This window comes from Pseudorca crassidens, chromosome 19 (genome assembly GCF_039906515.1).
Source record: "Pseudorca crassidens isolate mPseCra1 chromosome 19, mPseCra1.hap1, whole genome shotgun sequence".
Lineage (NCBI taxonomy): Eukaryota > Metazoa > Chordata > Mammalia > Artiodactyla > Delphinidae > Pseudorca > Pseudorca crassidens.
The window spans coordinates 44,935,571-44,960,071 of NC_090314.1; the positions used below are offsets into that span (position 1 = coordinate 44,935,571).

Genomic DNA, 24,501 nt, shown 5'->3' on the forward strand with positions numbered 1-24,501 from the left:
GCTCTGGGACTTCCCTGGTGGCACAGTGGTTAAGAATCCACCTACCAATGCGGGGGACACGGGTTCGAGCCGTGGTCCGGGAACATCCCACATGCCGCGGGGCAACTAAGCCTATACGCCACAAATACTGAGCCCGCGAGCCACAACTACTGAGCCCACGCACCACAGCTACTGAAGCCCACGCGCCTAGAGCCCATGCTCCGCAACGAGAAGCCACCGCAATGAGAAGTCCGTGCACCGCAACAAAGAGTAGCTCCCGCTCACCACAACTAGAGGAAGCCTGCACACAGCAACGAAGACCCAATGCAGCCAAAAATTCAAAAAATTAAAATTAAAAAAATTAAAATTAAAAAAAAAAAGAGCACGAGCTCTATATTGACCCCCACCTGGTTTCACATCTCAGCTCTGTCACTTACTGGTTGTGTGACCTGAGCCTCAGTCCTCTCATCTGTATATCTGTAAAATGGGGGTGATGAGGAACAGTTCCCAAGTCATAAGGGCACTGTGAGGATTAGACAAGCTGATCTATATAAAACGCCTCTCAGGGTCCTATAAACGTCAGCACATGGGAGTCATGGGAGAGACCAGGAACAGCAGGCTGCTGGCCGGCAGGGGAAACAGGTTATGAACCAGGCCCAGCGTGAGACACTGGGGGAAGGGCCGGAATTTCTCCCTGGTTCCTGGGGGCGGCCACCAGAAGCATGCCCTGCAGACGCCCACCTGGGCAACGGGACCTGTCCCAAATAAGGAAAGGCATATGCCCTGTCCCACTCCCACCCTATAGAAGGAAGGTATATGTGCCTCGACCAATCAGTAAAGGAAATTTTCACCTCGGACCATTCTTTTGTTTTCTGGCTATAAAAACTGATCAATAGCACATGTTCGGGCTCGACTCTCCCAGACTACTAGGAAGTCGGCCCGCTGTTCTGGCAGTGACCCTTCCCTCTAATAAATTCCATCTTCTTTACATTCTGCTTTGTGTCTGGAAATTCTTTTCCAACCCGCGTTCGGACCACGACAGCATGGAACAGACTTCCTTACAGCCCTCAGAAGGAACTAACCCTGATGACACCGATTTTAGACTTCCAGCCTCCAGAACTGTGAGACAAGACATTTCTATTGTTTAGGCCACCTGGTTTGTAGTGCTTTGTTATGGCAGCCCTAGAAAACGAATACACCATGGATCTGACCCTTGTGCAGTCCCAGGTGCCTGGTGACTTGAGGGGCCCTGGCACTGTGCCTGGTGGTTTGGCTGGGCTGCAGTATGAGAGATAGCCTCCAGGTGGCGCAGAGAGCATCTAGCGGGAAGATAAGAGGTGGAACTCGGTACCCCACCCAGCAGGGTGGTGGACCCCACTCCTCCACACTCTTGAGGCAACTAGGTTGCCCCCTCTGAGCCATGCCAAACTCCTGGGCACCATGTCTGGGGTCCAGGGGACAGCTCTGCCCACGGAGGGTACACTGGAAAGTCACTCCATCACCTTGTGAGAGTCTACCTGCTCTCACCTCTAGATGGAGGTCATCACAGCTATTCTCCTGCCTTTACAAGTCTTCCCCCACTCTCCCAGCAGGAAAGAGGAGCAGGAAGAAAGTACCAGGTTTGGGTATTGGGAGGTGGGTCCAACCAGCCAGGGGGAAGAGGCTTCAGGGGAATGAGATTTTCCTGGCCATGCCCAGGAGAGCTGCCTGCTCCACCAGCAAGGGGACAGGGGTATTTTGAAATCTCAGTGCAACTTATGACAGGCAGGCCCAGGACATAGCCCAAGAGAGCAGACAAAAATACCTGCCATGGGGCTGATTAAACCCCTGTGATATACAGCCTCTGAGCTCACAGAGCCCTCCTGGATTCCGGGGCTAATTGTGCCCCCCCCCCCCCCCCCCCCAGCCAGGCTGCTGGGGCTGCTGCAGCCTGCCCTGCCTAACCCCGGCTTCACAGCTGTCCTCTCAGGAGCTCCACCACTCCAGCTCAGCTAAGGCTCCCAGCAAGAAAATGTGGAGGGGTGGGCAATTTTTAGGGCACACACAGGTCAGTCTAACCCCTGCTGTGGGCATCAAGAAGCCAGTACACCCCCTGCTGGCCCCTATTCAGAACCAGCATGACTCACCCTCGCTGGACCCACATTTGGATAGGACACACTGTCTTTAACAAAAGAGGAAATCGAGTCCCAGAGCAGGGGAGGGGACTTGCTTCAAAGTACATGGACAGGCAGTACAAGAACTGCTTCTGGAAGCTTCCCTGCTTCCCTCTCTACCACTCAGCTGCCCAGACCACCTCTTCTTTATCACTACACCTCTGTTTACCGAGAGCTTACTGTGTGCCAGGTGCTTTACACACAGGAGCTCTTTTAAACTTCACAACCCCATGAGGTGGGTACCATTATTGACCTATTATCCCACTTCATAGATTAGAGAACAAGCATGGAGAGGTTTCATGGCCCCGTCCCACCTCTCCTTAAAGCCTGCCAAGTCCTGATCTGAACTGCTGGGTGGGAAGGGGGGCTACAGATACAGAGAAGGGCTTCTGGGGAGGCTCAGGGATGCCCAGCCCCTACCTGGCAGGCAGGGAGGTGCTACACCCTGGGCAGGGAGAGTGGGGGCCAGAGCCAGAGAGGCTGGGAGTAAGGGGTGTGAAGACAGGGGGAGAATTGAACTTAACTTGGGAAAAGACCAGGTGAAAGCAGAGGAAAAGAGCATGCGTGTACCCAGGTGTCTGTCTGTCTGATTTATGCGGGAAGCGGGTAAAGCTCCCTCTGTTCTCACCTTCCCCGAGAGATGGGCTGAGGCTGCAGCAGGGAGGGAGCCAGTACTTGAAGGCAGGCTCAAAGCAGCGCTGGAGAGTTGATGGAGGCCAGGGCTGCTGTCTGCCTGTCTGTCTGTGTGTCCATCCATATGGAGCTAGAGGGGATCAGAAAGGAGCACTCAGGCAGGCCCCAGGGCCCATTTCCATCCCTTCTTCCTGGGCGACAGTGGGCTTCAGGGCCCCAGGTTTCTTCTTTTCTTTTTCTTGTTTTGGCTGCATTGGGTCTTTGCTGCTGCACTCGGGCTTTCTCTAGTTGCGGCAAGCGGGGGGCTACTCTTCGTTGTGGTATGCGGGCTTCTCACCGCGGTGGCCTCTCTTCTTGCCCAGCACGGGCTCTAGGTGTGCGGGCTTCAGTAGTTGTGGCTCGCAGGCCCCAGAGCACAGGCTCAGTAGTTGTGGCGCCCGGACTCCGTTGCTCCGCGGCATGTGGGATCCTCCCGGACCAGGGCTCCAACCCGTGTCCCCCTGCACTGGCAGGTGGATTCTCAACCACTGCGCCACCAGAGAAGCCTCTTTTTTTCTTTTTAATTTATTTGGTTGCACCAGGTCTTCATTGCAGCACGCGGGCTTCTTAGTTGTGGCATTTGAACTCTTAGTTGTGGCATGCACGTAGGATCTAGTTCCCTGACCAGGAATTGAACCTGGGTCCCTTGCACCAGGAGCGCGGAGTCTTAACCACTGCACCACCAGGGAAGTCCCAGGGCCCCAGGTTTCAGTGGAGTCCTCGGGCACTGTGTGGGATTCTCTGACTGTACTATCCAAAGAGGGGTGGATAGAAAGAACTCTGGAGGCCGTAAGTGCAGAGCGGGGAGTTGTTTCAGCCGCAGCCTGGGGAAGGGTGTCCTCGGGAAAGCGCTGCTTTTGCCAAAGGGTTAACAGGAGAGGAAGGTTCTAGGCCTGTTCCAGCCTTTGGCAGGGCATGAAGGGCTCCCTCACCAAACCCTTAATGAGCCCAACTACACTCCGGTATTTTTCCCCAGGTCTGTCAATATCTACCCTCCCGCGTCCCTGAGCCAGGTCCCAGGCCCTGCCTCTGAGAAGGGAGCCTGGCTGGCCAGCCAACCTTGGGCCAGTCCCTGCCCCTCTGGGCTTCAGTTCCCCTTCTTCAAAGAGAGAGGGTGGGGCTGGGCTAATCTCTTAGGTCTTTTGAAGGTGGGCAGTGGCAACACAGAGCAGCTGCCTCTCAGATTGGGGTGGGAGGGGGGAAGCCAAGTTGTATTTGTCTGTTTCAGCTGCCAGAGAAAGGCAGGGTGGGGGATAGAGAAAGAACTGCCCCATGGAGAGTGTCCATTGCCATCTGGGCACTGTGTAGACAGCACCTCCGTTAACCCTCATAACAACCCCGTGAGGCTTTACAAATGAGGAAGCTGAGGCTCACAGTCGAAAAGAGAGGCAGGTGAAAAGGGTCAGTTCTGTACCATCCTATGATGAAGGGGCAGGGGGTGCACACCGCGGCGGCCCCCATCCCCGTCACTCACAGGGTCACGAGCATGAGTGTGGGATCGTGCCTGGAAGAAGAGAGGCCTCATCCGTTCTCGTCCTAATGGAGTGTGAGCCCTCCTGGGCCTGGCTGCCCCCTCAGTGTCCCCAAGGAGCCACCACTGAGCACTTTGGTCTCTCTTTCCTGCCACTTCTACTCTCCCAAGGCTGACACTTTGCAGGGTGAGGAAGGGCAATAACTCACTTCAGTTGTGCGGCCACCATAGAGCGGCACCCGACGTGGGATGGCCCAGAGAGCTGGGGTCTCTCAACTCACACAAAAGACTCCCCAAAGGAGTCAGAGACCCCCACCTCGAGGAGTGGGATGGCGCGAGTGGGGGCAGCCACGGCAACCCCCAACCCACACGTCCCTGCTTGGCCAGAACAGGAGGCCCTGGGGCTGGGCAACAGCCGGTCCAGGTGTCAGATGCGGCGGGGTGGGGATCCATTAGGCAAACCAAGTCAGCCGTGTCTGTCTTCCCCCCCGAAGTGATGACAGAGAAAGCCGGTCACCTCTCCCTGGGGACTACTGGGTGCTGGGGATTTCAAGGGTGAGCTGGATAAGAGGTGCTGAAAGTCAACACTCCAGCTCCAAGGATGGGAGAGAGGGGGCATGGGAGGTGACGGAGAGCGATGGCCCAGAGATGAGGTCACCGTCCCCCCCCCCGGCCCTCTCTTCCCCCAATCTGTCCTCACCCCCTATTGGCTGGGAGTCCCAGAGGGCCTCCTTCCCTCCTGACACCCCCAGAGATAAGGGCTGCCTCTCCTGGACACTGAGACTCCCCTGAAAGACCCTCAGGCCACCCTCAGGAAGGAAGTCCTTCTTGCAATCTAAGCTGCATCCCTCCTGCAGGGTCCACAGTGGCAACACAGAACCACTGCCTCTGAGGTGGGGGTAGGGGAGGGGGTATGAGCCTCAGTACCCCCTGTTCTAGCCTCTGCTGCCAGGCAAGGCCTAGGAACCTTACTTGTTGTGCAGGAGACCCTCCACACTGCCTGCCCAGGACGCTGGCACAGCTCAGCCTCATCCACCGCCTGCTCGCCCAGCACAACTCCCCATAAGACTGAACAGCGGCTCCCCCAATCCGTGCTCCCCATCGCGATTGTCCCACAATGGGGAGCACCTCCCTATCAGCACTTCCAAGTTGGGGCTGAGTGAATGCGTCCTGAGAGCCAGAGGAAGGAGGGTTGAGACGTCCTAAGACTGTGAGAGTTGTGGGTGGGAGATAGAATCCTGCCTCCCCCTTGGACCGCGAGGGCCAGCCTCTGCCCCTGACCCTGACAGAAGAGGAAGCATTCTGCTTGAAGGGGGAGGGGCGGGCAGGAAGGCCTCCAAAGACGGTGAATGAGGGGGATGGGACCCGAGGGTGGAGAGCATACTCTTTGCACCCCTGCCCCAAAAGACAACAGATCTCCCATCCCCCACCCCTTCCATTCTACTCTATCCCAGGGGCTAATAAGGGGGGGTTGACTTTTGGAGTCTCTAAACAACTTAGACGAAGAAGGTAGGTTATTTGGTGGAGCCCCCTGTCTGCAGAGAACGGTCCCCTCCTTTTTAGGATGAGAGTCTCACCGTCTCTGCCCCGTGGTCCCCAGCCTCCCTTCCCCTACCTCGTGGGAGCTGGAAGTCCTCTGGCCATCACCCTTGTCCCAGCTCCCAACCTCTGTTTCCGGTTAAGTCGTGATTCTTGTCTCCCACCTTACCCCAGCACAAGGCGGGGCAGGGTCCTCGCCGCTGCCACTAGCCCTACAGAGACACCAAAACCGCCACCCCGCGCGCGGGCCCTCTCGGGCGCTCAGCCCCAGCGGCGCGTCGGTCCCGGTTGGGGAGCCAGGAGTGCGGTCCCATGGCCCGCGCCCGCCCCTACCTGAAGGGCGCTCCCGACCGGAGCGGGGCCGCATCCAGCCGCCCGCGGCCACCCGGGGCGATCTGGATTCTCGGCTCCCAGAGGTGAGCGGCGGGTGAGTCCCGGGCCCCCGCGTCCCGGGGCAGCCGCGGAGTCTCCGGAGCCCGCCCCTGGGCGGCCCGCGAGAAGCAGGTGCCAGGAGCCACGCCGCCCCGAACGGAGGGCAGGCGAGCAGGCTGCGAGAGGGGCTGCTCCCCTCGATGGGGCTCCCCAGGAAGGAGAGGAGGGGAGACCCAGGGGCTCTCCTGGTGGCGGGGCTGGGCCCATGGGTGAGTATCCTCCCTACCCCTGGCTGGCCAGTCCTGAGCGCTCCTCGCCTTCAGAGGGGTCCCAGAGTTTAGGGGAGGGGACCCCAAAGTGGCCACCTCCCAGTGGCCTGCTGTGACCTTCCCTACCCCTTTGTAAACCAGCCCCTCTTCTCAGGGGAAGTTCAGGGAGAAGGAGGAAGCTGACATTCATGGAGCACCTCCTGGGTGCCAGGAGGATGGCATTCAATCCTCATAACAACTCAGCCCAGATTGGTTTGATTCCCATTTTACACAGCAGGAGATGAAAGATTGGGGATGTTAAGCAACTGGTCCAAAGTCACTCAGGAAGTGAGCGCCGAAAAGGAGACTCCAGGTTGCCGGGAGGTCAGAGCACCAAACCAGGCCGGTGCGCCTGCTGGGGAAATATCACCGGTGTGTGCAGCTGGGAGACATTTCTGATTCTTCCCAGGGAATCAGTGCACTGGGTCTGGGCTGCATCAGGGCACAAGGCAGGGGTATGAAGCCAAGCAGAGGAGGGCAGGAGGCAGGGGCCAGTGGCATAACGTCCTAACAGCTCTTGCCATCATTCCATTATTGGGGAGTCCCCCCAAAAGGGGATAGGAATGGCTTATGTACCTAAAGAAGATGTACCACTGCTGCGCACCCTACCTCATGCTCCGGGCAGGCTTCACGTGAAAGAGGCCTTCCAGAGAGGAGGTCCCGCTGTGGGGAGCCCTGGAGATGCCATGCCCGCTCCCTCCCAGCACTTCTGGTTCTCACACCCACCAACTCACTCCTGTCTTGAGGCCTCTGCTGTTGCCTCAGCCTGGAACTGATCTTCACAGGGCTGTTTCCTCGTCACTCAGGCCTCAACTCCAGTATCACCTCCCCAGGACCCCATTTCCCCAGCCCCATTATACCTTATCCCAGCCCCTGGTTAACTTCCCTCTTAGCACATCTCCCAGGATGTAATGCTTTTGCCTGTCTCCCTCATGGGGGCAGGGCCTTTATTTCCCAGATATCGGAAGCACCAGCGCAAAGCTTGATGCGTACCTAATAAATGCTCCATGTGAAGAGTTGTTGAACGAATGCATGAATTCATTTCCACGCTAAGAGTCAATCCACATTAAAGTGTACACTTTAAATGGGCGAACTGGGCTTCCCTGGTGGCACAGTGGGTAAGAATCCGCCTGCCAACACAGGGGACACGGGTTCGAGCCCTGGTCCGGGAAGATCCACGTGCCGCAGGGCAACTAAGCCCGTGCGCCACAACTACTGAACCTGCGCTCTAGAGCCCGCGAGCCACAACTACTGAAGCCCGCGTGCCTAGAGCCTGTGCTCCTCAACAAGAGAAGCCACTGCAGTGAGAAGCCCGTGCACCTCAACAAAGAGTAGCCCCTGCTCACCACAACTAGAGAAAGCCTGCGCCCAACAACGAAGACCCAACACAGCCAAAAATAAATAAAATTACTTTAAAATGGGCGAATTGTAAGCTATGTGACATATCTCAATAAAGTGGTTACTCACAAATCAATCAGTGCAGGGTGGGGCTGACAGTCATGGTCCCCCACGGGTACCTCGCCATCCCCCAGCACCCCCCCCCCCACAACTTGATCCAGTCACATCTCTCTCCGTCACAGTCCACATCCTGTGTCTGTCCATGGGGAACTGCAGTTGCTCAGACTTGGAAGGGATCTTAGCGGTCATCCTGTCCCTTCTGTAACCTATCCCTGACAGGTTAGCCTCTGGCCTCTGCTTGCCTATACTGATGACTCACTCTCTCACAACACAGCCCATTCCGCTGATGGATGGTTCTCGAGGATAGAAAGCTCGTCAATATGGGGTCTGGAAGTTGCTTTCCTGTAATGCTTGTGCAAGGGTTCTAGAGCTGCTCTCTGGTAATGCAGAAAAAACCCACCCTGACTTCCACAGCCTGCCGAAGACGGCTGGCAGCCTCTTCCTCAGGGGTCTCTTCTCCCAGCAAAATAGACCTATTTTCCTCAACTATTCTTTCCCTTACATGGCCATCCTCTCCCAGCAAAACAGACCTATTTCCCTCAACTATTCTTTTCCTTACATGGCCACCTCCTCCAGGAAGCCCCTCCTACATGCTCCTAGGGCATCTCCTATGGGCCCTAACACTGCACTTATCATACTGTATTGAACTGTGTCCCCCAAACCCTGCCCCAGCCATCCCACTGTGCTGAATAGGCTAGTTCTGGGCCTTTACTCATTCCCTTCTGCTCAGTCCCTTGCATGGTGATCCAGTGACCTGAACTGCACAACTCAATAAAAATTTGTCTCCAGAGGTTTTATGACCCCACTCACATCCCTCTTAAACTTACTTAGGCTTTCAATGTCCTGCTTAGAACAGAGCAAAGGAGATAATCACCTCCCCCCATCCTCCATCCCGTCCTCTATGAATGCTGCCCAGCCCTTAACTTTTCTGCCCTCCTGAGTCAGCTCTATATAGAGCTGAGGGGACCTCCCATGTCTACTTTCACGTGATATGTTGGCAAGTTCAGCCTCCCCATCTAGTTGCCCAGAGCGTGATTTCTCGAACTATGACCACCAGACCTTGTGTTTGGGCTTGCTGGCTCTCCCATTCTGCCCAGCCTGATGAAATCATTCAGCAGGACCACAAGTGCCAGCTTAGTGCCACCACAAAGACGTGGCTTCACCTAGATACACAGGGATAACACGCCCTTGAACTCCAACGCTGCACACACACACAACACTGCTCTCAGCTGTGAGCCTTCTGCCTTCCAGACCCTTCCCACAGCTTTATCGATCCATTTTATCCTCCCAAATAGCCTTGAAAAGTCAGTATTCCTCTCCTCACTTTAAAGATGAGGAAAGGGAAGCTCTGAGAGGTTAGTTTACCTGCCTGAGGTCACACACTAGAAAGGGTTGAAGTTGAACCCCATCTGGTTGACTCTAAACTCTAGGGCCTCTTTCCTCTATGTAATGGTGCCTCTAAAGGCCTTATCCCAATATACCCAGACATTTTTCCTATAAAGGTGGGTGAGGAGGAAGAAAACACAGAAAACCTCTTCTTCGTCATGAGAGCTGGAGGTGCCAGGTTGGGCTGGTGCTCCCTTTCCCGCCCATCACTCATCCAAGGAGGGATTCAGGCCCCTAGTTATTGTCCTCCCCCTCCAATGCCGCCAGAAAAATGACCCTTAGTCTAAATAAGGCTACGGAGTCTCTAGTTGGGCCACTCAGTTCTCCCTGCTGCTCAGTCTCATCCCATTATCTCCTCTTCCTCTGTTTTGTCTGTGATGAATCCTCAGCCCTAGAACAGTGCCTGGCACACCAAATGCAACCAACACATATTGCTGGATTTGAGGGACGAACCAACTCTCACTGTGGGCACAAAAAATGGATTGGGTTCCTTGCTCTGGCTGTGTGGGCTGAGGCAAGTTACTTTCCCTCTCTGAGCTTCAGTTTCCTTATCTGTAAAACAGGACAATTAACAGATAATAGGGCTTCCCTGGTGGCATAGTGGTTAAGAATCTGCCTGCCAATGCAGGGGACACGGGTTCGAGCCCTGGTCCGGGAAGATCCCACGTGCCGCGGAACAACTCAGCCCGTGCGCCACAACTACTGAGCCTGCACTCTAGGGCCCGCGAGCCACAACTACTGAAGCCCGTGCACCTAGAGCCCGTGCTCCGCAACAAGAGAAGTCACCACAATGAGAAGCCTGCACACCGCGATGAAGAGTAGCCCCCGCTCGCCACAACTAGAGAAATCCCGCGCGCAGCAACAAAGACCCAACGCAGCCAAAATTAAATTTATTAAAAAAAAAAATTTGTTTTAAAGAAAGGAAAAAAGAACACATAATAACATGGCAGAGGGTGATGTGAGATCATCCCTGCAGAATGACTGACATAATATGTGCCCAATTAATAAAACGGGTATCATTAATGAGGTGTTATGGTCCCTGCTTTAGAGACGGGGCGCCGGGGCTCAGAGAGGTGAAGGGACTTACGTAACACACACAAGCTGTTATGCCCAGCTTGGAAGTGGCCCATACAGAATGGGAGCCCGGTATGTCTGGCCTTAAGGCTGTGCCCTTTTCCCTGCACCGCAGGGCCTCCCCTGAGTGCTCAATAAATAGAAATCCCTATCACAAAGATAGGAGATGGTTATACTAATAACACCAAGGGCCCCAGCTGAGGCAAAGCCTGTAGCAAAGGGGCTCAGGAGAGGAGCCAAAGACCCCTGCCCAGACAGCAGCTCCTGTTCTGCTCATGGCCCCACCTGGGGTTGGGGGTGCAGAGTAATTCTAGGCCCCTGTGTTCCAGGAAGGCGGGGGAAGCCCCAACCTCAGGTGGGCCTGCCCTGTCCATCATGGGTCCTTTCCGTTCCCACTGAAAGGGCAGAATCACTAACGGCTGAGAGCCCTCCCCTCAAGGGGGCCAGCCTTTTGCCTCCTAAAATAGCCCAGAGCCACCATGTGCCCAGGGCGTCTCCCCACTTGTTGCAAATCCCTCTGAAATTAAATCCCCATCCTGCCCGAAGCAGGATGGCACAACCTGCTGCCGCCGCCGGGCTCTATGGCTGGCCGGGCTCCCCCCAGGGGAAGCTGGGACAGCTGTCCTTCACGGTGACCGAGACATAAATCCCCAAATAATGAGACAGGCGCTGGGAACACAGAACCAGACACGGTGCTAATTGGTTTACTTCTGGGCAGGCATGATGTGGAGACAACAGCCACAGGCCTCGGTTTCCCAGCCGGGACGATGGGGTGGGGAGACGTGATGACCTTCTGGGTCCCTGAGTTTCTGTGCCCTCTGACTGGCTTCACACCCAGACTCGCCAGCAGTTCCTTCCTAGAACATCAACTTCTTAGATGTAAAAGGGAAGGACTGGGATCCCCTGGTCCAGGTCTTGAAGTAGGGAGGCCCAAATCATGCCTACCATGATCTAAAAATACCTCTTTCCGCTGAGAACAAAAACAAAACAAAACACAAAACCTAAAGTCTCAGCCACCTCAACATGCATGAGGATGGGGGGTGGGGGGAGGGCCCAGCACAGTCTCCCTGCTCCTCGCGCATGGTCAGTAGTGGATTCTTGGACGCGCAAGAGGTCCTCAGTTTTCAGTAATCAGGATGAGATTCTCACATTAAACTTTAAAAGTCTTTGCTCAAAAAGAAGCAGCAGCGTGAAGTCAGAAAGGGAAAAACAAATATCATATATTAACGCATATATGTTGAATCTAGAAAAGTGGTACAGATGAACCGGTTTGCAAGGCAGAAATAGAGACACAGATATAGAGAACAAACGTATGGACACCAAGGGGGGAACGTGGCGGGCGGTGGTGGTAGTAGTGTGATGAACTGGGAGATTGGGATTGACATGTGTACACTAATACATATAAAATAGATAACTAATAAGAAAATAAATAAATAAAATAAAACAAACAAACAATAAAAAGAAGCAGCAGCAGCTGACGCCTTCGACTCCCCTGACTTTGCCACCATCACCCTCTCCTGGAAACATGGCCAGATGAGCTCCAAATACGGGCCACACGGAGGCTCCATTGCACTGGCTTAGAGGCAGTAGGATGGACAGGACGACCTTTCCAGGCCTGGGCTGCTTCTGAGTTGTGGTGAGATGGAAAGGGGAGGAGCCAGGGGAGGGGATAAGTGTGTGTCTGTGAAAGTAATCTGGGGGAGTCTCATGAGAACCGGAGTAAGTTGGAATCAGGGAAACATGCATTTAAGTACAACTCTGCCACGTACTGACCTGTGACTGGGAACACGGCCCTTTTCCCCACATCTCAGTTTCCTGATCTGTGAAATGGGGATGACAATAATAATAACGAATAATAACTCCCCTAACCCAAGGCTGGCAGCTAAGAAGATTAAATAAGATAACAAATAGAAAATACCCTGCAGGCTATAGAGAGCCATTGTGATGTGAGGGGATGACATTGTTAGTTAAAGCAGGAGGGACAGTGGTAAGACTGCAGAAAGAACTTCCTCACAGCTGTGCAATGGAAACTAATGGGGCAAAAGAGAGGGAAGACAAACGGGCCTGGGCAGAACCCCCAAAACCTCACCAATGATCCCCTTTCCCAACACAGGGTGCCCTTCCCCATACCCAGACTAGACCCCTCCCCTCCTGCCTGTCATCTTGCCTCACAAGGCTATCAGCCCGTCCCCAGGCTTTCCCAGCCCAGAGCTATATCCAACTTTTTTTGTTACCAACGCAATGGAAATTATTTCAACCTCCTCACTCAGCTTGGCAAAGCTGCCTGTGTTGTGTAGGAGAGGCCGAAGCTGGAGGAGAGGAGGCTGGGAACTGACGTGTCCACAGCAGGGGTAGCCCCCTCCCCAGAATATTCATTGCAACAGCAGCAGTCTAGAAGGCAGTCAGCTTACTGGGGGGACTTCCCCATACTGCCCCATGGAAGAGAAGGAAAGGCTGAGGGCCCAGGGGTCCTCACTGGGACCTTGGCTACCTTCCCTCTTACTTAAAGAGCTGTATTCAGAAGAGGCCGGGAGAGGCCCTGACTACCAGCCAGGATCAACCCTGAGGAAATTAAGATCTTTGAGTTTCCCCAACCCACCCTTCATTTCCTGATGCTTTTATTTAGTTAGTTTGTCCAGCAGAATGCTCCCACCCCACCGGACCCTGAGGTCCTCTCCTCTTCCTCAGTATAAGTAACTGAACTTAACGCATCCTAACCTCAGAAGGATGGAGGCAGGGGGAGGCTGAGGATGACCCTGAGGATCTGGGGTCACCTGGGGCACGAGGTGGGGGAGAGACTCCAAGCCCACTGGCTGAGGGAGATGGTGGGGTGGCCGTGGTCCACCTTGCTGGCCAGGGAGCAGCTGCCGACCACAAGGAGTCCTCCTCTCAGATCAGTCGGGTGGGTGGAAGCACAGGGCCGTTGCAGGCCATGAAGGAAGCCTTTCAAAACCAGCAGAGAGGCTCCAAGAAACGCCCTGGGGATGGGCTGTGTCAACATGCCCTATGCCCCCCAGGCCCTCCGCTCAGCCTCCAGGCTGCCAGGCTGCTTCCCACAGTAGAGGCTGCCAGAAGGCCTTGGCTGGGAGACAGCCTGGGCCCCAGGACAGAGCCTGGGCTCTGGAGCCATCAGACCTTGGGCAAGTCGCTTCACCCCTCTGATCTGTAAAATGGGCACAATAGACTCTGCCTTGCAGGGTTGTTGGGAAAATTAAGGGATATATATGGAGAGTGTCTCCCTTTGGGCCTGGCATAGAGTAGGGGCTCGATAAACTCACTCAATAAACATTCATTGAATACCTACTCTATGCCAGGCCCTCCATTCTATGCCCCGGGGATCCAGCAGTGAACAAAAGTCCTAAGGGTCCCTCACGGGGCTTGCAATCTAGGGAGATGGTCAGGTCAATACGCAGACAAACACACAAGGTCAGGGAGAACAAGAGGCCAGGAAAGGCCTCTCTGAGGACAGGACGGTTCAGCCCAGAGCTGGCTGATGTGAGGGACAGGCCCGCTTGAGGGTCCTCAACTGTAGCTGCTCACTGGAATCACCTGGGCAGCTTTGAAAATGATGCTGGGGCCCCTCCCCAGGGATTCCGATGAACTTGGTCCAGGGTGCAGCCTGGGCACCAGGACTTTTCAATTCTGCCCAGGTGATTCCCACGTGCAGCTAGGGGTGAGAACCCCTCACCCTGCAGTTTTCCCCAATGGCTGGCCCCTTGAACATTACCTGGGAGCTTGCTGGTCATCCTGGGCTGGGCCCCAATCCCAGGGGTTCAGATTCAGGGGCTGGCGTGAGGTTCAGCGTCTGCCTTTTTAACAAGCACCCAGGTGATTCTGAAGAGCAGACAGGCCTAGAGGTGTGGTCTGGGATTCCAGCACTGTCCTGTCCAGAGCCACGCCCTGCTGCTTAGGAGCAAAAGGACCCACCTGTTTGACCTCAGCCTGGGAAGCCCCGCCTCCTTTCTCAGGCCGTCAAGTTCTGCGCATGCTCCTGGGCTTAACAGTGAAGACAGAAGGTCCCCACCGCTGTGGGCTTGGACTCTGTTTCCTCAGCCTCTTGGCCGAAGCCCCCACGCCATTCTGTTCCATGTCCATGTTTCATGTCCAACCATGTGGCTCCAAGTCTGGCACCCCACAGGTAGGACTCGTCCTGGTTGAAGGAGTACCAAACCTACCCCAGCCTCTGCTGGACACAGCTGCTCCCACAACTGGGCCAAAGGTGGCAGGGTTGTGACCTGCTCCTGGAAATCCCTGCTCCACCCCCCTCTCCTGTCCTGGGTCTCTGATCCCAGGACTCCTCCCGTGGAGTCTGACTTCTCTCCCTCCCACTACGCTCTCAGCCCTGCCCTAAGGGCCAGGCCCTGGGATGGGAGAGAATCCCCTTACATCCCTGCTGAAGAATCAGGTCCCCGCCCCGCCTCATGCTTTAGCTGCCTGGCCTAAGGGATGCTCACCCTTTAGGGAAGCAGCGTAGTATAGCCATATCCCCACACTGGGTTCAAATCCTGCCCCTGCCACTTCCCAACTGTGGGACCTTGGCCACCTCTGTGCCATAGTTTCCCCATCTGTAAGATAAGGATAAATAGTATCTTTCTTAGAGAGTTGTTACGGGGATTAAATGAGTCAATATTTGTACAGTGTTTAGCAAACAGGTATATCGTACATTATGTGTGTTTGTTAAATAATATTTAAAAATATATGATTCCACGGGCTTCCCTGATGGTGCAGTGGTTAACAATCCGCCTGTCAATGTAGGGGACACAGGTTCGAACCCTGGTCCAGGAGGATCCCACATGCTGTGGAGCAACTAAGTCCGTGCGCCACAACTACTGAGCCTGTGCTCTAGAGCCCGTGAGCCACAACTACTGAGACTGTGTGCTGCAGCTACTGAAGTCCGCAAGCCTAGAGCCCATGCTCCGCAACAAGAGAAGCCACTGCAACAAGAAAGCCCGCGCACCGCAACAAAGAGTAGCCCTCGCTCGCCGCAACTAGAGAAAGCCCACGCGCAGCAATGAAGACCCAACACGGTCAAAAAGTAAATAAATAAATAAATTAATTAATTAATTAATTAATTTTTAAAAATACACGATTCCAGGAAGGTGATGCTTTAGTCAGTCAACAAAGTGGGTCCTGACGATGCGCTAGTTCTGGGAGGCTGGGATTAAGATTCCATTTTACAGGCGAGGAGACTGAGGATCAGGTCAGTTACTTCAAGCCTTCTCCCTTCAAGCACCCCAAGGCCCACCTCCCTTACTCCTCAGGCGCCTGGCCTGGCCCAGGTGGGCTCTGTGCCCCGCACCGACAGAGGCCCCTTTGTACCCCTGCCCAGGGTCACACCCAGAGCTTGGAGCCACGGACCAGACAAGCGCCTTGTGTCTGGGTCTGTTTCACGGCCAGATCTGTGGTCGCCCTGGCTGCTCCAGCCATGTGCTCTGGGCAGGTGGGCCTGAGGGCCATCCCCACCCCTCCCAGCCCCCCACCCCAACCTCAGCAGGGCATCCTTCACCCTCCCTCGCCACATTCAGCCAGGAGACAGACTGGGAGGGAGCCCCGAGGAAAACACCCTAGTTCTCGGTCTCTATCCTGTGCAAACTTCAAGTGGTCGGACCCTGGGGTGTCTGGGGCTTCAGAGGAAGGGAGGGGCAAGAGCTGAGGGTGTGAGGAATGACATGGAGGTCACTCTGGGGGAGTGGGGAGGGCCATGGTGGGATCCAGGGAGTGAGATGGGATTACCTGGCCCTTTCTACCTCCCTAACCTGTCTTCAATCTGTTCACTTCTCTTTACCACCTGGATTAGCACCATAGCCTCCTCACCAGCCTCCACTCCTCCACCTCCCACACTCCCAGTCTATTCTCCACATGGCCAGAAGAGCCTTTTTAAAAGGCAAATCTTCCCTGGTGGTGTAGTGGTTGAGAGTCCACCTGCCGATGCAGGGGACACGGGTTCGTGCCCCGGTCCGGGAAGATCCCACATGCCGTGGAGCGGCTGGGCCCATGAGCCATGGCCGCTGAGCCTGCGCGTCTGGAGCCTGTGCTCCGCAACAGGAGAGGCCACAACAGTGAGAGGTCCGCGTACCGCAAAAAAAAAGGCAGATCTGAACTTATCATTCTCCTGCATAAAACCTCCAAAGGCTTCTCCTTCACTTTATTATTATTATTTTTTTAATATCAAATCTGATTTTTATTTAAAAAATTTTATTTACTTATTTATTTATTTGGCTGCATTGGGTCTTCTTTGCTGCACGTGGGCTTCTCTAGCTGCGGTGAGTGGGGGTTACTCTTTGCTGCGGAGCACAGGCTCTAGGCATGAGGGCCCCGTAGTTGTGGCTTACGGGCTGTAGAACGCAGGCTCAGTAGTTGTGGCGCATGGGCTGAGTTGCTCCGCGGCATGTGGGGTCTTCCTGGACCAGGGCTTGAACCTGTGTCCCCTGCATTGGCAGGCGGATTCTAAACCACTGCGCCACCAGGGAACTCCCTGATTTTTATCTTATTATATTATTATTATTTTTTATTTTGGCCGCACTCTGCGGCTTGCGGGACCTCAGTTCCCCCACCAGGGATTGAACCTGGGCCATGGCAGTGAAAGTGCAGAGTGCCAACCGCTGGACCACCAGGGAAGTCCCTCCTTCACTTTAAGAGAATCCTTACCGACTGGAAGATCTGGCCCCTACCCGTCTCCCAAAACCCTTCTCCTCTGCAACCCACCATCCTGCCCACAGATTAACTGAGATATAAATGCAACTCTCCACTTAAGGCTATGGCTGGTAGAAGTAACACTGGTAACAGCTAGGAACCAGATACAGGAAGACTCGTTATTGACTAAAGTGGACACAGGAATCTAATCTTGACCACAAATCTCTTTTTACGTTCGAATCTTCCAAAATTGGAGTTTACCCAGTCACTCACGCAATGGCAGAGACTAGGGTTGGGGGTCTTTGATCGTTGTGAAATTGATCAGTGAATCAAATCTCGGTGGCAAAATCTACACAGAATCGATGCCAGTGAAAATAATTTCAGTAAAATTAAAATAGAATGGAAAAAAAAAAGGAAATTTGTTTAATTGTAGGGGAAAAACGGAAAAATCTGATCAAGGAGTTAAGCTGGATGAATAGGGTTCAAACTGGAAAACACTTTCTAAAAGTCTTCAGTGTTGGTATGTTTTGATTTAAAATGTTTGCATTCAAAACATCCTTTGGGTCAAAATGTCCAGGTCAAAATATCCTGTGCCCCTCGGATCTGTTTTCGTACCTCTCCCTGCCTTTCTTATGATACTCCAGCCACACTGGGCTCTTTCTCTCCCCGGAGCACAGCAAGCTCTCCCTCACCCCGGAGGGTCTCAGAACCTGTTCTTACTGTCTGCAGCGCTCTTTTCCCCCTGGCTCCTACCTCTCTTTCTCATGGCTGATGCTGAAATACCGTTGAGAGGCCTTCCTTCCTTGCCCTCTTTAAGGTAGATGTCCTCCCTGCCTCCTCATGTGCTCTCTTATTCCCCCTGTCTTATTCCTCCTTGAATTCCCAGGGCAGGGCCTACCAAATTGTAACACGTAGTAGGTGCTCAATAAATAGTTGTTTGTTTGGTTGTGCCACACGGCTTACAGGATCTCAGTTCCCCAACCAGGGATCGAACCCGTGCCCCCGGCAATGGAAGTGTGGATTCTTAACCACTGGACCGCCAGGGAAGTCCCAATAAATATTTGTTGAATGAATGAATAAATCAGTAGCACCAGGGTGAGGGGCGGGGGGATGGGTTAGGGCTTACAAAAGCCCCGGGAGAGCAAAGAGACAGGGCAAGGGAACAGTCTTCCACCTCTAACCCCCTCTTACTCATGACACCAGGTTCTGGAGAAGCCCATTTCAGCAGAAAGGAGGGGACAGTACCAGTTCTGCTTCATTTCTGCCCCTTGCCCAGCCTCCCAAGGTCCGAGCCCATGTGCCAACTGGCCAGCTGCCCCACCCCCACCCCAGCTGGGCTAGGCACCCTGCCCCCCCCCAGGCCTGGCTCCCACATTTGGCTGTTGGCCAGGCTATTTGGGGAAACTTCCTGATCCCCCCTCTGGCCTCTCTGCTCCCACACCTCATCCCACAGCCCCGGAATAGCTGTCCCCGGCCTCAACCTAGGGACAGTCGCATTCTCAATTAGCACCCAGATGGTTGCAACCATCTCTAAAAGCTTCTCGTGTCCCTCTCCCCTCAGGAAGCCGCTAACTAGGACAGCAGATCTCGGAACAAGGTCACAAGACTCGTGCCCCTACACTCCCTCCCCAGCTGGAGACACGGGAGTCTCCAGTGCAGCCCGTGAAGATGGAGGAGGCGTGGGTGAGGGTGAGATGCAGGGAGTGCCAAGTCAGCCTGGGCTCCTTTTTGCCCAGCCCGGGGAGGAGGCCTAGCTGTGGGGAATGAGGAGACCTGGCGTCGAGTCCACACTCTGCCTGGATGGGGACTTCATGACCTCTCCAGGTTTCATAGGGTGGGATGTGGCAGTTCTGTACCCAGTACAGTACCATACAAAATCCAGGGACAGAATAACCCTTGGGGTCCGAGGGAGATCATTCTGGGATGAATCCTGGGAAGGGCCCCAAACCCATTAGAGAAATATTCCTCCACTGAAGTCTTGTTCTACCGCTGGCTCCACGCTCAGCCAGTGAGGGTGGGTAGGCAGGTGGGCAGACGTCTCCCACATTCTGAAAACTACACCCCATGTGTTCTCTTTGGGAACCCCCAGAGAACCCAAGGGATCCAGTTCCCAACACCTTCTCAGGGTATTTCCGCCAACCCCAGGTGAGGGATGGGGGTTGCAGGGCTGTGTCATAGCTCCCTCTCCTGCCCGGCCAGTGGGAAGGGGGTCGCTGGCATCAGATGTAGGAACCAACAGACCTGAGATCAGGAGGGTAGAGATGTCTGGGGCCTGGGGAGGTAGGAGAGGCTGATGGGGGTGCTGGGGGAGGGCAGTGAGGGCGGCTGGAGCATGGCAGGGCCCGGCCTGGCCTCTGGCCTGGGCATCTGAAGTGGGGGAAGAAAGCACCTATGGAGTTGGTCCTCACCCCACCCGAGGAAACCTTAGTCAAATAAACAAACAGCCAACACAGCCGCTCCTGTAAGAGAAGCCAAGAAGCCGTGGCAGTGAGGAGAGGCCCCCTGAAGTGGGGAGGCTGTGGGAGAGGGCAGGGAGGCTGTTTGAACAGGCCCCGCGGCCCTGGGGCAGTTGGCAGAAATGTTTGGAACAGGGCGGGGAGCGCAGTGGTGGTTTGGATCCACTGGGGCCTGGGGTGGGTGCGCTGAGCTGGGCTGCTTCGAGGAAAAAGAAAAGCGTCAGTGGTCAGCGACGCTTCTGGTCAGTGACGCTTCTGAGGAAGACTCGTAGCCCCCAAGACCTTTCCCTCGGCTCAAGGCCACAGACAAGGGGCTCTCTCCCTCGTCACTCTGAACCCCCAGCCCTGCTCCCAGGCCTGTGACCTGGAGCCTTGTTGCAGAAGAAGATGCTGTGAATATTTCTGTCTGGAGCCAAAGCCCCCAGATTCTCAAGTTCTCAACAGAGGAGCTGGGGCGGGTGGGCCGACATCCGTCCTCCCCAGAACCTGATAGTCCTCCCCCTTCCTGGCAGTTGGAGGGGCCAGAGGTGATGGCAGTGCCTGGGGACGCTTTATCACCTTTTTCTGCACTCAGAGACACCTGGCTGTCCTGTTCCCTGGGACGCCTCATGAGAGGAAAAGAGACTGGAGAGACAGAGACCTAGACTTAGCGGCAAAGATGGGGAGAGGCAAAGACAAACAGACACAGAAAGATGAACTAGTGAGATGCCACACGACCAGAGACACAGAGCCAACGGACAAGGAAGGAGATTGAGAGTGAGGCGGCATGTGTCCGTGCCAGAGAGACAGACGGAAGGGCAGAGCCACACACAGAAAGAGACTAAGAGAGACAGAGACAGATGTACAGAGAAAAGGGGAGAGGAACAAAGAAAGACACACAGAAAAGGAGAGACTCAGAGAAAGACAGAAAATGACAGGCACAGGAGCAGGGGGAGGGCCGCCCAGAGAGCACACGGGACACAGGGACAGACACCCGTACAGGCTGAGAGGCTTCCAGAACTACACAGGGACCTGGAGACACTCCCTGAGAGCCGCGGGGGAACAGAGGGGCCGATTGTTGAGCCTGGCGGGGTTTGCAGGGAGTCCCAGGAGGGCGGCATGGCTGCCTCCTGTCCCTAACGCTGAACCCCTGCAGGCATCTGGCCCCCAACCACCCTCAAGTAAGCCAAGCCCTGGCCACTGGAGCTGGTGGGTCACCCAAGGTGAATGAGAAGTCACCAATAGGGGAGAGGGAATGTGAACTGTAATGAAGGCAAAGGAGCTGGTGTAGTGCACGTGTCAGGATGGGTCCGCGGGGGATCTGTATCTCGGATTGCACTTGCAGTGGTGATTAGGTGTGCGCCACGGTTCAGTGACGTCTGTGGGTTGGTGTGGGTGGGCATGCTTGCCTGGGTGTGTGTCTGAATGCGAGTGTGTGTGTGTGTCCAGTTCAACCAAGCACTTCACAGCGCTAATGAGGCCAAGGCAGCAGGTTTGATCCTCAAGCAGCCCAGTCAGGACCCATGAGTGAGTCGGAGGCGGCCACAAGAAGGCTGCGCGCCTCTCGTTCTGAACAGACGGTGTGTTCAGGTGCCACAGGGCACTCAGCTCCAGTCGAGACCAACGTGCCATTCCTTCCGGCTGGGGATGACCCCACTGCCCGGCCAGCTGGCCCCCACACTCTTCCTCATCCAAAGCCCAAGATCCAAACTTAGAGGAGGACCCACATTCCAGACACACGGCCCCCTTCTTGGCTGCGGGCCCCACGCCCTCTGAGAAGGGCAGCTGGAGAAATGGTCCAGCCCTGATCTTGCTCCAGTCTGACTTCCATCCCTCCTGCTGCTGCAGCCCCACTGAACTCCCTGCTTGCTCCTTGGGTCCAGTGAGTGCCCACACCCGCCCTACAGTCAGGAGATTAGCAACCTCTCTCCCTCTCATCCCTTCCCTCTTAAGCATCACAGGACATTTTTTAAATGTCCCAGTTTTGGCATGGAGAATGAGGTCAGCAGGCCCAAGGGGGGACTGCTTGTCGGTGGCAGCTGACAGTCTTCATTTCACCTTGCAGCTCCTTCCTGGTCCAGGTGGGCGTGTCCTAAGCCCAGTTTTACAGGGGTGCTATTGGGGGACAGAGAGAGCAGGAAGGGAATTCACCAAATAGCGGTTTCGGTCACAGATGCTGCCAGGCCCACCTCTAACATTTGCAGGGCCTGAAGCAGGAGGACAAATGGGGGCCCACCTGCCCATGTCTAAATATTTAAAAGTTATAAATCGAGCTAGTAAACTGCTAATTAAAATATGTTCTGGGAATTCCCTGGCGGTCCCGTGGTTAGGACTCAGCGCCCTCACTGCCAGGGCCCGGGTCCGATCCCTGGTTGGGGAAGTAAGATCCTGCAAGCTGCGTGGTGCGGCCCAAAAGCAAACCCAATAAAATAAAGAAATAAGTTCTAACCTCCCACCTTGACAAATACACTTTCATAATGTCCTGGAAGACCAGCTTCCAATTTAGATGCCTCTGACTCCTGGGAGTTTTGCAGAACAACTCTGTACAGGGAGAGACAGCTCCACTCCCACCCTGCGCCCCGCCAGCAGCCCCCCCTCCTACTGCCAGCTCCTTTCTACACTGCAAGGGACTCATAGGCATGGAGGTCGACACCCAGCCTCAACTCACATCCTGGTTCCATCTTCGCGCCCTGCAAACAGCTGTCCCTTAGCCATCTTCAGGTGTCCTTCAGGTCTAGGGGTGCACACACTAGTGGCATGACCTGCCCTGAGGAGAACAGGCCCAGGGAAGAGGCTTGCATGTGCTGGGAGCAAGCCAGTGACCTTCTGGGCAGGGACCTCCGGAGTCACAGGTGTGGCGCCTGTGGTCTTGAAGGGGATACCCAGGCTCATCCCCTTGGCCCTGCTGAGTACTCCTCACCCGACAGGGAGAGGGATGGCAAGAGGAGGGTCAGAGCAGAGACCTTGAAAGCACCCAGCCAGGGTATGGGCCACCCCTCCCTCACCCAGGTTTAAGGGCGCTCATTAGACCCAGACTTCCCTGGCAGCCTCCAGAACTCGGGCCAGGAACGGGAGCTGTCTTTCCATTGGAGGGCAGCTTGGACAGTCCCCAAACAGGACTTTCAGTCACTTGTATTATTTATCTTCCTGGAAAAATTTAGTGCAGCTTGATCCCAACTTGTGGATTTCTGGATGTGGGGAGGGCAGAGAGGTGATGACAACAGGGCTTTTTTTTTTTTTTTTTGGTTGGGTCTCTAAGCCAGTTTGTTCCCCTGAGGCACAGCCCTCCCCAAGTGGGCTGCTGCTGGTCCCCGCCCTGTCTTCTCACCCTGGAGACAAAAAACAGGGTGACTAAGGAGAAGGTGGTGAGGGGACCTGGGCAGCCCAGACAGACCCAGTCAAGATCCAGGGACCAGCAGGGGCTGGGTGGGGGTGGGGGTGAAGGGCACGGCTCTCTTTGGCCAAGTTTAAAAAAGAATTTCCAACCCCACCCCTACCCCTGGCAGATCGGCTTTGCTGTCCTACCCAGGAGGGGACACTTGCACTTGTTGAGCCCTCACCAGGCGCCAGGCACTGTGCTAAGCACTCTATGCCCACATTCTCATTTAATCCTTGCAGCCCTATGAGGTGGGTTCTATTATTATCCCCATTTTACAGGTGGGGAAGCGAACTCATAGGTGAACTAACTCGCCTAAGGTCACACGGTAGGTAGAGGCGACAGAACCCAAGTCTAAGTGACCCCAGAGTCCCCACTCTTTCCACCATAGCACATCGCCTCCCAGAAGCAAGAAGCTGGCACAGAAGCAGAAGGGATGAAGGTCAGATAGGAGACAGAACTTCCTGACAGTGACAGTGTATGTGGTGAGAGGAGACAATGGAATGGGGAAACTAGACAGACACAGAAAGCCCCGCCACCTGAGTTGGGTCTTGGTCTGTCTGTTAGCTTGTGATGATCTCTAGAAGGTCCATGGGGTGCTGGCTGGATCCAGACACAAGCACCCTGACCTCCCTCCGTTCTACTATCTGGGGTCCTCTGCTCTACCCTAACACAGCAGCTAGGCCCAAAGTCTGACTCTCCTTTGTGGCTCAGAGCTCTAAGCATCCCATCTGAGCTGTCAGCTCAGGACCTCCTTTTCCAGGAAGCCTTCCTCGAGGTCCTAGGAGGCAGGACCCCTTCCCTACAGCCCAAATCCCAACACAGAAGGTGCAAATGCACCCACGTCTACAATAACGCCCACTTCTGTGATCACCTCCCCCATCCGGCTCTGGGACATGGACGCAGAGAAGATCTATTCAGTCCCCAGGCTCTCTGGGTTCCCCAGGCCATCTGGACCAGCCCCTGCTCCCTCTTCCCCTTCACCCCCACACACCTGTTTCCAGGGTGTAAAGAAATGATGCAGGTGCCCTGGGGCACACCAGAAAACCCAGGCTCCAACTCAGGTATGCAGTGTCTCTTACCGCATTTTCCCTCAGAGGCCGTTTGGGTCACCCCATCACCCCCTAAGTGGGAGGAGGGAGTAGGATGCTGCACTGAATGAGGCACGGGGCACTCTGAGTCAGTGAGGTTCCTCACCCGGAGCCCCGCAGTCACCACCCGTAACCTGCTCTCCTCCAGAAAGCTGCGTGCCTCAGGTCCGGCTCTGTCCTTTTCTGTCCCTCACAGCCTGCCTCGGCATCAAGGAACGCCAGCCGTGACCCTCTAAACTTCTCCAGAGTTTAGTCTCACCCGCTACCTAGATGCCCAGCATCAGTGCTCAGATCCAATAGGGATATCCTCCCTGCCCCTTGGGGTCCCCCAGTTTTGAGGCGAGGGCACAGGACAGGTGGAAGGGGCTGCCTTGTTCTCCCGCACTGCCCTCGAGGTCCTCAGCGTGGACCAGCCTGCGTCGCTGACTTACCTGCGGGGCACAGACGAGCCCGCCGCGGCCACCTGCTCTCACCGCGCTCCGTAGCGCAGCGGCTTCGCGCTTGCCGAGGCGGAGGCGGGGCCGGCGCGGGGGCGGGGCCTGGGGGAGCGGCGG

General features: G+C 55.3%; 1 protein-coding gene across 7 annotated transcripts in view; it reads right to left on the reverse strand.

Moving 5' to 3' along the window:
- ZNF385C (zinc finger protein 385C) overlaps positions 1–24,501 on the reverse strand; it is a 57,066-nt gene extending 32,565 nt beyond the window's left edge. For 2 of the 7 annotated variants that reach the window (XM_067716260.1, XM_067716259.1), the window contains exon 1: positions 6,148–6,504. In XM_067716260.1, the coding sequence (XP_067572361.1) occupies positions 6,148–6,181 (34 nt within the window). In that variant the 5' untranslated portion in view covers positions 6,182–6,504. Of the gene's footprint in view, positions 1–2,760; positions 2,896–6,147; positions 6,506–24,378 lie in introns of those variants that run through there. The other 5 variants (XM_067716263.1, XM_067716262.1, XM_067716261.1 and 2 more) reach the window with 5 other exon arrangements.